General features: G+C 36.3%; 1 protein-coding gene and 1 non-coding gene across 3 annotated transcripts in view; one reads left to right on the top strand and one right to left on the bottom strand.

Annotated features, from left to right (window-relative positions):
• SUGCT (succinyl-CoA:glutarate-CoA transferase) overlaps positions 1-14,271 on the top strand; it is a 1,072,384-nt gene that overhangs the window by 125,308 nt on the left and 932,805 nt on the right. For both annotated transcript variants that reach the window (XM_049781877.1, XM_049781876.1), the window contains exon 8: positions 6,311-6,454. In XM_049781877.1, the coding sequence (XP_049637834.1) occupies positions 6,311-6,454 (144 nt within the window). The remainder of the gene's footprint in view (positions 1-6,310; positions 6,455-14,271) is intronic.
• Positions 8,838-8,939, bottom strand: LOC126021770 (U6 spliceosomal RNA). The gene has a single exon (XR_007500244.1). It is a non-coding gene; the product is annotated as a U6 spliceosomal RNA (small nuclear RNA).

Raw genomic sequence — 14,271 nt, 5'->3', positions numbered from 1 at the left:
ACCTAATTTTTGATAAAGGAGCAAGAAATCCTAAATGGAGCAAAGAAAACCTCTTCAACAAGTGGTGTTGGCCCAACTGGCTATGCACTTGCAAAAAATTGAACTTAGACCCCCAGATAACATCATGTATGAAGGTTAAATCCAAATGGATGAAAGACCTCGATATCAGACCAGAAACCATAAGATATATAGAACAACACATAGGCAAAACACTCCTGGACATTGAGACTACAGGCATATTCAAAGAGGAAACTGCATTCTCCAAGCAAGTGAAAGCAGAGATTAACAGATGGGACTATATTAAACTGAGAAGCTTCTGCACCTCAAAAGAAATAGCGCCCAGGATACAAGAGCCCCCCCTTGTATATATATAGTGGGAGAAACTATTCACCCAATACCCATCAGACAAGGGACTAATCTCCAAAATATACAAGGCACTGACAGAAATGTACAAGGAAAAAAACATTTAATTCCATCAAAAAATGAGGAGAAGAAATGGACAGACACTTTGACAAAGAAGAAATACAAATGGCCAAAAGACACATGAAAAATTGCTGCACGTCACTAATCATCAGGGAGATGCAAATCAAAACAACTATGAGGTACCACCTCACACCCCAGAGATTGGCACACATCACAAAGAATGAGAACAAGCAGTGTTGGCGGGGATGTGGAAAGAAAGGAACTCTAATCCACTGCTGGTGGGAATGCCATCTAGTTCAACTTTTATGGAAAGCGATATGGAGATTCCTCCAAATACTGGAAATCGAGCTCCCATACAACCCAGCTATACCACTCCTAGGAATATACCCTAGGAACACAAAATTACAATACTAAAATCCCTTCCTTACAGGTATATTCATTGCAGCACTATTTACCATAGCAAGACTCTGGAAAGAACCAAGATGGCCTTTAACAGATGAATTGCTAAAGAAACTGTGGTACATATACACGATGGAATACTATGCAGCTGTCAGGAGAGATGAAGTCATGAAATTTTCCTATACATGGATGTACACGGAATCTATTATGCTGAGTGAATTATGTCAGAGAGAGAGAGAGAGAGAGAGAGAGAGAAAGATGCAGAATGGTCTCACTCATCTATGGCTTTTAAGAAAAATGAAAGACATTCTTGCAATAATAACTTTCTGACACAAAAGTGAAAAGAGGGGGCCGGGTAGGTGGCGCTGGAGGTAAGGTGTCTGCCTTGCAAGCGCTAGCCAAGGAAGGACCGCGGTTCGATCCCCCGGCGTCCCATATGGTCCCCCCAAGCCAGGGGCGATTTCTGAGCGCATAGCCAGGAGTAACCCCTGAGCGTCAAATGGGTGTGGCCCAAAAACCAAAAAAAAAAAAAAAAAGTGAAAAGAGCTGGAAGTTACAGCTCACCTCATGAAGCTCACCACAAACAGGGATGAGTTTAGTTAGAGAAATAACTATGTTTTGAATTATCCTAATAATGAGAATGTATGAGGGAATTGGAAAGCCTGTCTAGAGTACAGGTGTGGGTCGGGTGGGGAGGAGGGAGATTTGGGACATTGGTGATGGGAATGTTGCACTGGTGATGGGTGGTGTTCTTTACATGACTGAAACCCAAACACAATCATGTATGTAATAAAGTTGTTTAAATAAAAAAATGAAAAAAATTTAAAAAATTATGAGTGTTATTCCCAAAATTTTGTAAAGTATGTATTTGCATGGCTTACTGCTTGTCTGTAAGTCTTGTATATTTTGTATATGGCTCCCTTTTCTGACATTTTTAATTATCTTTATTTAAACACCGTGATTAGAAATATGATTGTATAACAGTCATGTAAAGAACACCCCCCTTCACCAGTGTAAGATTCCCACCACCAATTTCCCAGATCTCCCTCCTTCCCACTCCACCCACACCTGTACTCAAGACAGGCTTTCTCTTTCCCTCATTCATTCACATTGTTATGATAGTTTTCAGTGTAGTTATTTCTCTAACTGCACTCATCACTCTATGTGGTGAGCTTCATGTCATGAACTGCACCTACATGGGAAGACTGGGGGAAATATGGGTTTGGACTGAGGCAGTAAAAGATTAGAAATGAGCTTTGTAGGGCAGTATCAAGGTCAGAATACAAGATGGATATTATGCATATATAAACTATATGCATACAATACTATCAATAGGAGACCAAGAAGAAAAAATTTCCAGTGACTGTCGCAACATAAACCAGTGCTAGAACGACCCGCCCTCCTCCCAAAGCGCATTTCCATTACTCTCGGGAGAGGTAGGGGGAAAGCCTGTAGAGCCCACCTGGACCAACGCCCAGGGAAGGCCTGGAGTCCAGGGGAAAAAGAGAGGGACTGATGGAGGCCTGCCAAGCATCCTAGCACTCCCCCAGGCTAGGGAGAAGGCCTCCGGCATGGGGAATCCCCAAATCCCATACCTGGGAAGAGCTGGCCTCCAGAATCAAATGGGAAACTGGAAGCCAGATATTTGACCGTCCTCCTTCCATGCACCTCCCCCATGGAGTATGGAAGGAGGAGGGAAGCCTGAGGACCCCTAATTTATTATTCCTCATTATTCCCTCTTTCTTCCTAGTCCTTAACATTTTATTTGTAGGAATCCCTTCACATGTGCGCATCGCCTCCTTCACCCACAATTACAAGCCTCCTGATTTCGGACTGAGGAATACATCATTAACTGTTCCAGCACTGTATCCTGTATCAAGTTACAACTCGTCTTTTCTGATTCACCAAATGTCTTTGGTCGGACTTTTGGGAGTTCTACACTCCCTATCTTTTTAGAGTGATTTTGGACTTGGTAAAAAATTTTTAGCTTATGTATTTGTATTTTTTATGATTGGAATCTTTTGAAGTATATTTGATTCTGTATTTTTTGATTATTGTAATTAATGTTTTTATACTTTAGTTTTTAATCTTATAAAATTGATGTATTTCATTAAAATTTTGCTTTTGGAACTATGGTTTGAGGTTAGATATTGTTACATTATTATTATTGTTATTGTATTGTACATTATTATTGTTTGCTTACTAAAAAGGGGGAATTGTAGTGTATTTTTGTAAGATTTTTTGTTGCCTGTCGTCCCACCTAGATCTTCCAGGTGGGGGTGATTAAGTAGAAAATAGCGAGCTTGTGGGTGAGGTGAGAGAGGCTTTTTGGCAGAGCTGACAGCTGGCTCGGTGGTTGTTTTGGAGTTGGCATCAGAACTGTTAAAGGACTCTCATTGCTGAACTTTTGTCCCAACCTTTTTATCCGTCTGGATTATTTGCAGTGGAGAATTGTCACTTAGGCTTCCCCCAAAAGGGGGAACGGAGGAATGGGATTTAATCTCTCATTTTGGGAGATATTTCTGGATTCACAAACCACTGACAAGGGGTTCAACATCTCCCAACACTTCCTTCCTTTCTTCCTTCCTTCCTTCTTTGTTTCTCCTTTCCTTTCTTCCTTGCTTTCTTCCTTGTTCCTTCATTTCTTCCTTCCTTGTTCCTTCTTTCCTTCTTTTCCCTCCCTTCTTCCTTCCTTCCTTCTTTGTTTCTCCCTTCCTTTCTTCCTTGCTTCCTTCCTTGTTCCTTCCTTCCTTCCTTCCTTCCTTCTTTGTCTCTCCCTTCTTCCTTCCTTCCTTCCTTCTTTGTCTCTCCCTTCTTCCTTCCTTCCTTCCTTCCTTCCTTCCTTCCTTCCTTCCTTCCTTCCTTCCTTCCTTCCTTCCTTCCTTCCTTCCTTCCTTCCTTCCTTCCTTCCTCCCTCCTCTCCTCCCTCTTTTTTTTTCAGTTTTTGGGCCACAGCTGGTGATGCTAAGGGTTACTCCTGGCTGTGCACTCAGAATTCTCTCCTGGGTTGGATGGGAGGACCATATGGGACACCAGAGATTGAAACCAGGTTTGTCCTGGGCAGTCACGTGCGAGGCAACTGCCCTACCGCTGTGCTATTGCTCTAGCCCCTCTAGATGTTATTTTCATACATTGCATACACACAGATTTGTATCTGATTCAACCTCATTTCTCCTGGGAATACTTTATCACTTTGCAGCTGCAATATGGTTCTATGTTGGGTTTCCTGCTCTCTTAAATGGTATTTTATTTTCATTTCTTCATTTTACTGGCATGCTGACAATTCTGTGATGACAGGAAAATGCTTCTGAGGGTTTTGAAAATTATGATAATAGTTCCCTCTGAATTATACTAGAAAATGAATTGCATGGCTTTAGGTATTGCTACTAAAGAGTACTGAATTAAATATTCTAGAATGTTCCCTAAGAATATGTTTTTAGGAATCCAAATGTAAAAGAAGAAGTAAAATGTTCACAATTTGCAGATCACATATTATATGTAGGAATTACTAAAAATGTCACAAAATCTCGTTAGAACTGATGAATGAATAAAGTTTCAGTTAATAATATGAATGAAAAATCTGTTGCATTTCTTCAGTAACGATCTAGCAGAAAAAGAAATTCATTAGAAATTCTACTTACAGTGCCGGAGAGATAGCAAGTGGTAGGGCGTTTGCCTGGCAAGCAGCTGATCTAGGACAAACAGTGGTTTGAATCCCAGCATCCCATATGGTCCCCCGTGCCTGCTAGGAGCAACTTCTGAGCAGAGAGCCAGGAGTAACCCCTGAGCATTGCCGGGTGTGGCCCAAAAACATAAAAGAAAACAAAACAAAAGAAATTCTATTTATAATTACATCAATAAAATAAAATTTATTTGAGTAAATTAAAGCAAGGAAGTGAAAGTCTTGTACTTTAAAGTACTGATCAGAAAATCGAAAGAGACATAAGTAAATGAAAAAGTGTTATGTACTTATAGATTGGACTCAGAAGTAGAAAAATCATTACATTTGCATAGAACTACTAAGACTTCAAATGGCCTGAGCAATCTTGAGAAAGAAAAGCCAGAATGTGAGTGGAACAGGATAGAAGTAGGAAAAAGTAATAGATTTGCAAAAAATTGAACTTAGACCCCCAGCTAACATCATGTATGAAGGTTAAATCCAAATGGATGAAAGACCTCGATATCAGACCAGAAACCATAAGATATATAGAACAACACATAGGCAAAACACTCCAGGACATTGAGACTAAAGGCATCTTCAAAGAGGAAACTGCACTCTCCAAGCAAGGGAAAGCAGAGATTAACAGATGGGACTATATTAAACTGAGAAGCTTCTGCACCTCATGTTTGCTAGGAAAAAGTAATAGATTTCATATGGGCCAAGAATTGGATGGCATAGATAAAAAGGTCCTATACTTGTAATTGAGTGCCCTAGTTTGAATCCTTGTCACCTCAGATGGTCCAGCACGCAACTGCACAGAACTTGGAATGAGTCCTGAACAAAGAGCCAGAAGTAAATCCTGAGCACTGGTGATAATAATTTCCAAACTTAAGAAAAGCAAAAGGCATAGGAAAAGAGAAGAGAGGTCCTAAATATTGAGACACTCCCAGATCCTGTCTTTTGGACAATGCAGTTTCAATATTAGAGTGATAGATAAGATCATTAATAAAGTCCATGAGTTAGCATACTGCAGGGAATATCAATTGTCGTATCTTTATTTTATACCTAGCTAATAGCATAACTTTAACTTAATCCTCCATAAGACTACAGTTTCAAGATTTATTTACCATAGATATTCTAAACTAGTAGTATCCAAAAGTGTTCTTTGGATAAGTACTCTTTTTTTTTATTTTTTATTTTTGGGTCACACCCGGCAGCGCTCAGGGGTTACTCCTGGCTCTATGCTCAGAAGTCACTCCTGGCAGGCATGAGGGACCATATGGGATGCCGGGATTCAAACCACTGTTCTTTTGCATGCAAGGCAAACACCTTACCTCCATGTTATCTCTCCAGCCCCAAGTACTCTTTTTTTTATAAAACAAATACTCTTTGTAATATGGTCATTGTTAACATGTGTATGAGATTAGGCTAGATTTTCTGTCCTTTCTCCCACCTGAGGAGATTATAATTTTGCCCAACAGAGAAAAATACTATTTAATTTACCTTATAAATAACTCATTTGTTAATTATAAATTAACTCATTTATAAATTAACTTCCTTTTTAGGTATAAAATAAAGTATAAAATATATTGAGAAGAAACATACAGCATTTTTAAAAAAGTTTTATTTAATTTTATTTGGATACATTTGATTAATGGGTAAGACATGATAAAAATACAATGAATATAAATGCATCTTGATATCAACAGATAGACATAGCAAAAGTTTGTTGTATTGTGTGTATGTATGTATAGAGTACACACAATATTTGAAAAGTAAAACTTTTATTTCTTGCTTTCTCTGTTCTCAACATGAACCCTTCATCAGGATGGAGATCCAGTTCGTCCAGGGGTGGCTATGACTGACCTTGCCACAGGCCTCTATGCATATGGAGCCATAATGGCTGGACTGCTACAAAGACAAAAAACTGGAAAAGGATTATTCATTGACTGTAACTTACTATCATCTCAGGTAATGATATAAATAATATTTCAGACTGTGGTGAAAAGGCAATCATAACCCAAATATGCTCTTGTGCTCTTTGTGTGCATAATTTCAGATCAAAGACTATGGTCATGCATATATAAACAATCAAAACAAATAACCACAAACAACAAAACTTGATTTTATTTTATGATAATCAGAATATAAAGATTTATTTCAATATAAACATTATAAACATTTAGTGTTGAGCTTGATTTTTGAAGACTTAGGAAAGTTTTTTTAACTTTTGATGCAAGAATATAGTTGCTTCTATTTTATTGTCACATGAGTGTTATATTTTTTTATCAGTTTCTTCATATTTTGCTTCTTTTTAAAAATTAATATTTTTATTTAAGCATCATGATTAAAACATGCTTATAGATGGGTTTCAGCCCATTCATCAGTGCAACATTCCCACCACCATTGCCCCCATCTCATTTTTATCCCACCCTTTGCCTGTATATGAGACAGGCATTCTATTTTCTCACTCACTACCATTGTCATGAGTTGTCAGTATAGTCATTTCTCTTAACTGAACTCACCACTCTTTCTGGTTAGCTTCATATTGTGGGCCAGTCCTTCCAGCCGTCATCTCTGTGGTCTCTGGGTATTATTACAATAATGTCTTATTTTTCTTAAAACCTATAGATGAGAGAGACTATTCTGGGTCTATCTCTCTGCCTCTGACTTATTTCACTCAGCATAATAGATTTCATGTACATACATGTATAAGAAAATTTCATGACTTCATCTCTCCTGATGGCTTCATAATATTCCATTGTGTATATGTACCACAGTTTCTTTAACCACTCATTTGTTGTTTCCAGATTCTGGCTATTGTGTATAGCGCTGCAATAAATATAGGTGCACAGAAGGTATTTTTGTATTGTTTTGTGTTCCTAAGGTATATCCCTAGCAGTGGTATAACTGAATCATATGGGAGCTCATTTTCAAGTTTTTTGAGAAATCTCCATAATGTTTAAAGTGTATCTCTTTTGAGTTATTATGTAGTTGTATTAAGATCTAGCAAATGAGAACTATTAGGACATACAAATCAATTGACAAGTGTTTCTTTTCCAGTATTAGAATTAAACCTAAAACAGCACTTGTAGTTACTGGATGATTGGACAATGAGAGGCAACTTTGCTAAATTCTTAAATGACATTAGACAATAGGTGTAAGAATCAGAATTTCTTTGATTTTTGGGTCACACCTTGCTGTGATTCAGGATTACTCATGGTTTTACACTCAGGGATCACCCCTTGAAGGCTCACGGAGTACATGGGCTGGTGGGAATCAAACCTGACTAAATAGTGTATACAAAATGCCCTGTCTACTGTACTATCTCTCTGGTCCAGCAATCTAATTTTATTCTTTCTTAGTTGGCAGAGTGAGGCATATTTAATGCTGCCCAGCCATTACTCTCAGTGGTGCCCAGGATATCAAACTACATGTACTCTATTTCTTAAAGCATCTTTCTGGTTCTTGGATTTTATTCTCCTAATGTTCATGTTTCTCTGTCTTAAAATTTTGTTAGATGTTGGATGGTCTTTTCAACCAAAATCTTTGTCTCCGTGGATACTTGCTGCAGTTGCTATATTCAGAATAGACACTGAGCATGTTAGTGCTTTACAGGGCAGTGGCGTAGAAAATTTATGCTGAATCTGACCCATTGTGTAAGGTATTTTCTTTCTGTGAATCCCCAACTGCAGCCCAAGTTCTTTTGTTTTTGAGTCTGCGGCTCTACTGAATTCTTTGTTTTAAATACCTTAATTCCTTGTTTTTAAATACCTTAATTTCTTCTCATTTGCATCTTTTGACTTGAATATCTCTTACTCTTTTCACGATGTTCTTCCTTTTCTTATTTTTTACAATTTCTGTCTTACTCCTCATAACTTCTCACATTGTCTTATATTTCTCTATTGAAGCTAATATTATAACAGTTCTGATTCTAAGTATTACGTCCTTATACTTTATCACTGAGATAATTAGATCTTTCAGTTATTCGCCTGAAAGAAAAAGGAAATGCCCTTTCCTGTAAGTTCCAGAAATCAAGACCATACTGTCTTTAATTGGATTAAGTGGTCATTTTGAGTCAATTAGGCAGGATCAAGGTTTAAAAGATAGAAAGTGCCAATGGATTAAAATTATTTCTAGTTGTTAAGGGTAGGTAAGGTTAACTAGCACAGTTTTGTCTAAGAATGTTATAACTTGATCAAAGAAAAGAAAAAACAACCAATCAGAAAATGGTGATTATACTTATTTCCTAAGATATGGAACTAATGAAATGCAGGAAGTAATGATATAAAGAATGTGAAAAATTACTTGTACCTTTGGAAAAATTTTACTGATTACTGGCATTTAAGTTTTAAAAAACATGGAACCCTTCATGAATTTGCATGCCATCCTGGCATAAAGACCATGCTAATCTCTGTATTGTTCCAATTTCCAATAAAAGCTGCTGAAGTGAGCTCACTGATATTAATGTATCAACGTATAGTGTCCAAAGACTTCAAATACCTAGAAATTGACTGTGTGAAAGACAGAGAATTATAAATCAATTGAAATAAAGAAAAGAGGAAAGTGGGAGTGGAGATGTGCTGGAAAAAGGAACATCCACTCACCTTTGGAAATGTCTGGTTCAGCTTCTATTTAGAAGTGATATGTGATTTCTCAAAAAAAAATTAAGAGCACATATTTTATATGATCCAAAAATTTTACTTTTTGACATCTATTTCATAACACAGCAAATTAATGAGAAAAGTTATGTTCTGGGACTGGAGTGGTGGTGCAAGCAGTAGGACATCTGCCTTGCATGTGCTAACCTGGAATGGACCGCGGTTTGATCCCCCAGGGTCCCATATGGTCCCCAAGCCAGAAGCGATTTCTGAGCGTATAGCCAGGAAGAAAAGAAAAAAAAGTTATGTTCATACTTATTTTAATTTCAGTACCTAGTAAAATATCCAGATTATGGAGAAAAAACAAATGCCCAACAAAAGGTAAGTGGGTAAAGAAGTTGTGGTGACACATATAATATATATACACCTCCCATATGTACATACATATATATGCACACTCAAAGGAATACCATGCTGCTATAAGAAAACTTAAAACTTTGTAATTGACTACAAACTTAATGCAAATTGAGGATCTTATGTTAAATAAAATAAGTGACAGGAAATACAACAGTCAAATATCTCACTCTTAGAAGAAAAGAAAAAGAAGGAAACAAATAGTATTTGACAATGATAAAACCTTGACTTTGTATTAAAAAATTGAGATTACAAATCAATAAGGAAGCAATTTGGGGCAATAAATAGGTGAACTAAAAGTAACATAAGGTTACTATTTATGAGTGATGAGACATTCTTGGTTTTTGGATGGTGGTGAGGTGAATAACCAAGAACATCAAAACCATATATGTTCAACTGTAACTGCATTATCCATATACTATAGTGTAATTTTTTAGGTTTTTAAAATATTAATACTGTTATAAATGTGCTGAGGTTTAAAATTAGTTATTTATACAATTATTATAATTATAACCTTTCATAACTCAGAAACTGAATAATTTTATTTAATCTTTTAACTTAAGATAGCATTTATAGATTCAAGATCAAAAAACCAAACCAAAAATTATTAAAATTATGATTTATGTAAATGTAGGTGTTGTTTTAGATACTTTTCAAAAGTAATTGAAAATTTTACTTTTAAAAATGTAGTTTCTTTCTCCTTTTTATATAAATGCTTACCTTAATTAACTGAATAACTTTTTAACTTAAGTTGCCTGAAAAAATCACTATTTTATGCAGAGGTAAAAAGTAAGTTTCTTACTTATTTTGATAATATTACGTAGGATGACAAACGAATGATTATAATATTAAATATCAGTTGCTAGAAATGAAATTTTGTACTCTTACCTAAAAGTGAACAATAGATAAATTACACTTAATTTGAATGGTAGCTAATTATTAACTCAAAGTTGATTGCCTCAACCACAACAAAACCATATTATTGTAGAGACATGACAGTTCCCAGGATGTGGTTTGTGTTGGCACCAATTTTTTTGTAGTTTAAACTACTTAAACTTTTAACCCTTGTCAGAAAATTCTTTGATTTTTTTGTCTTGATTTAATGTTGTCAACTGAAAATTGTCTAACGTCAGCATCTAAACTCTGTTTTTTAGATGATATTGGTAAATAACAAGGAAGTGGCTTTAGATGTGGTTCCAGTTATTTTCCTTTTATATTCTTCTATTGTGGCTTACAGAAATATCTTTTGGAAGTTTAAATATACTTCCTATAGTTAATTACAACCAGGATCCCCTAATTATACTACAAGTAAGTTTTTATTATTTTTTTTAGCATCCATCTTCTATAATTATTTTCACATATAAAATGTTTTAGAATTTTTATGTCCTCACTGTTTTTTTCCACTTTTAGATATAGTTCATATTTAGGGTAGATTCATTTTTAACTCTTTTGGGACTGGAGAAATAGTTTGGAAGATAAGTACATACCGTGCATGAGCCTGGTTCAAATTCTTGGCACCACTTAAAGTTGTCTGACAACTTCTAGTGATCATTATTATTATTATATTTTTGCCTTTTTTGGGGGGGGGCACACTCTGTGCTCAGAAATTGCTCCTGGCAGGCACAGAGGACCGACCCTATGGGATAATGGGATTCGAATCAAGGTTGGTCTTGAGTTGGCTGCTTGCAAGGCAAATGCTCTAGTGCTGTGCTATCTCTCCAGCCCCTGTGAGCTCGGGACTTGGGAACTTCTCAGCAATGATGTCTTTGACTTTTGATTTTTCATAGGGGTTTTCATCCTGGCTCTCTATGTTATTCTTGTGTTATTTCTGTTGAATTTATACCACATTTCTTTTATCATTTGTTCATTTATTTTCTCCAATTTCAGCTGGGTGTCTGAAAGTTTTCTACACTTCTTTAAGCTCACTGATTCAATTTTCAGCAGCTCTTACTCTGCTGGTGATGCCTTTCAATAATATGTTCATTTGATGTACCAAGTTTTATAGATCTGACATGTCTATTTGTGTTTTTTAAATGCTGCTTTCATATCATTTTATGTTTTATTGGCAGTGCATTCTATTGTTTCTTTGAGTTTGTTGGACATTCTAAGCATTTTCACTCTGAACTCCATTTTAGAGAGGTTATATAGGAGAGATTACTATATATTAGGTCTGCAGGATTGCAGTCTTTACCCAGAATACTGGTGGTGGATCTTGAACCTCAAGAAATCTAAGACGTCATGATAGCTTATTAACAACAACTTACTCAGTTAAGCTACAGATGGACAGATTTCTGAAAAAATACTATCTCCCAATACTTAATTAGGGCAAAGTGGAAAGCCTAAATAGGTTAATCACAAGTTTGAAAATGAAGCAGTAATTAAAAAACTCCCCATGAATAAAAATCCAGGACTAGATGGGTTTACAGGTGAATTTTATTAAGCATTTAAAGAAGAGTCACTACCATTGATCCTTAGACTCTTCCAAAACATCAAAAAGAAAGGAATCCTCATTAATATTTTCTTTGAAGCTAATATCATGCCCATTTTCAAACCTGACAGAAATACCATCTGGAAAGAAAACTACAGACCAGTTTTATTAATGTACCTGGATGCAAAAATCCTTATCGTAATCTTAGTAAATGAAATCCAACAACACATCAAAAAATTATCCATCATGACCAAGTCGATTTCATCCTAGGGATGCAAGAATGTTTCAATATACTCAAATCAATCAACATAATACCACATAAGTAAAAGGAAAGATAAAAACCCACATGATTTTATCAATTGATGCAGAGAAAGTATTTGATAAAACCCTACACATAGTCATGATGAAAACCCTCAGCAAAATATGTGTGGATGGAACCTTCCTCAAGATATCAACACTATCTATAAAAATCCCACAGCCAACATTATTCTTAATGGCTAAAAACTGAAAGCATTTTCACTAAGGTCTGGAACAAGGCAAGGATGTCCACTATCCCCACTCTTATTCAGCATAGTATTGGAAGTCCTAGCAGTAGCAATCAGACAAGAGAAGGAATCAAAGGAATCTAAATTGGAAAAGAGAAAGTCAAACTATCTAATTGCAGACCGACATGATGATATATATTAAAGACCCTAATGAATCGACAGAAAAGCTCCTAGAAATAATAAACCGATATAGTTAAGTGGCCAATTATAAAGTCAATACACAGAAGACAGTTGCATTCCTTTATACAAATAATGACTTAGAGGAGAAAGAGATCAAAGAATCTCTCTCATTTAAATAGGGTCCCAAACTATTAAGTACAGAGGAATCAACCTAAAGAGAGAGGTGAGAGATTTATATTATGAATACTTCAAAACACTTCAGGAATAAATTGAAGAAGACCTAAGGCAGAACATTCCATGCTCATGGATTGGAGGAATCAAAATCTCAAAAATAACCATCTTACCTAAACCACTATATTGATTCAATGCAATCCCTATTCAAATCGACAACATTCTTCAAGGACTTAGAACAATCAAGTATAAAGTTTCTGTGGAACCATGAAATACCAAGTCACTACTAAAACTCACTACTACAAAGCCATAGTAATCAAAACAGCATGGTATTGGAACAAAGTAATTTTCAGACCAATGTGTTAGAATAGAATATCCAGTGACAAACCCCCAAGCATATAGTGATCTAATTATTGACAAAGGAACCAAGAATATGAAATGGAACTAAAATGGTCTTTTCAACAAATGCTGTTAGAAAAATTGGATAACCACATGTAAGAAATTAAAGATTGATTCATATCTCACACCTTACACCAGGGGTCTTCAAACTTTTTAAAGTGGGGGCCGGATTACGGTCCCTTAGAGAGCTGGAGGGCCGGACTATATGAGCTACTAATTCCTACTCACACTGCACATATCTTACATAAATAAAATGAAAACCATTTATAAATAAATAGGTCACACACCAGTATTTCAATGGGAACTGTGGGCCTGCTTTTGGCTAATGAGATGGTCAATGTCTGGTTCCATATTTGTCACTGCCAGCCATAACAATTGATGCAAGTGGGCATCAGTTAATCTTGATCTGGTTGTAGATTTCAGATGTTTCATTCTTGAAAAAGTCTGTTCACAGGCACAAGTGCTACCAAAGATGGTTACCATTTTGAGTGCATGGTTCTTGATATTTGGATATGTCTCAGAGGGGAGAGATGCATAGAAATTCAAAAGGTTACTTGACTTAAATGCATCTTTCAGAGAGTCACAATTCTGCAGTTCAGCCAGTTCCATTTGGTAAATTGTAAGGACATTTTCAATCTCAACAGAAAATGGGTTACGAAAAAGCTGTATGTCCTGTTCACGGAGATGAAGCTCTTTGAATCTAAATTGAAACTCCTTTTGCAACAATTCTAGTGAAGCCAGACATGTTTCCTTTGGGAAAGCAACCAATGGTTTGTCCGCTGACAGGTTTTGAGTTGTTGGGAGATGACTGACGTTTTCCTCCTGTGCTTGTTTGATGAGAAGGCCTAATTTTACTTCAAATGCTTTCACATGCGATGCCATATCACAGATGAGCTTCCCCTTGCCTTGAAGTTGCAGATTGAAACTGTTGAGTAGCTCTGTTATATCTGTCAGAAAGGCAAGGTGCCATTTCCATTCTGCATCATTGAGCTCTGGTATTTCTTGTTTTTTTTGAAAGTAGAAAAGCTGTAATCTGCAGAAGTAAGTCATAGAATGTTTCAAAACTCTCCCTCTACTCAGCCAACAGACTTCTGTGTGGTACAGAACATC

This window comes from Suncus etruscus, chromosome 10, assembly GCF_024139225.1.
Source record: "Suncus etruscus isolate mSunEtr1 chromosome 10, mSunEtr1.pri.cur, whole genome shotgun sequence".
NCBI classification, from domain to species: Eukaryota; Metazoa; Chordata; class Mammalia; order Eulipotyphla; family Soricidae; genus Suncus; species Suncus etruscus.
This window is presented reverse-complemented; position numbering and strand designations above follow the sequence as displayed.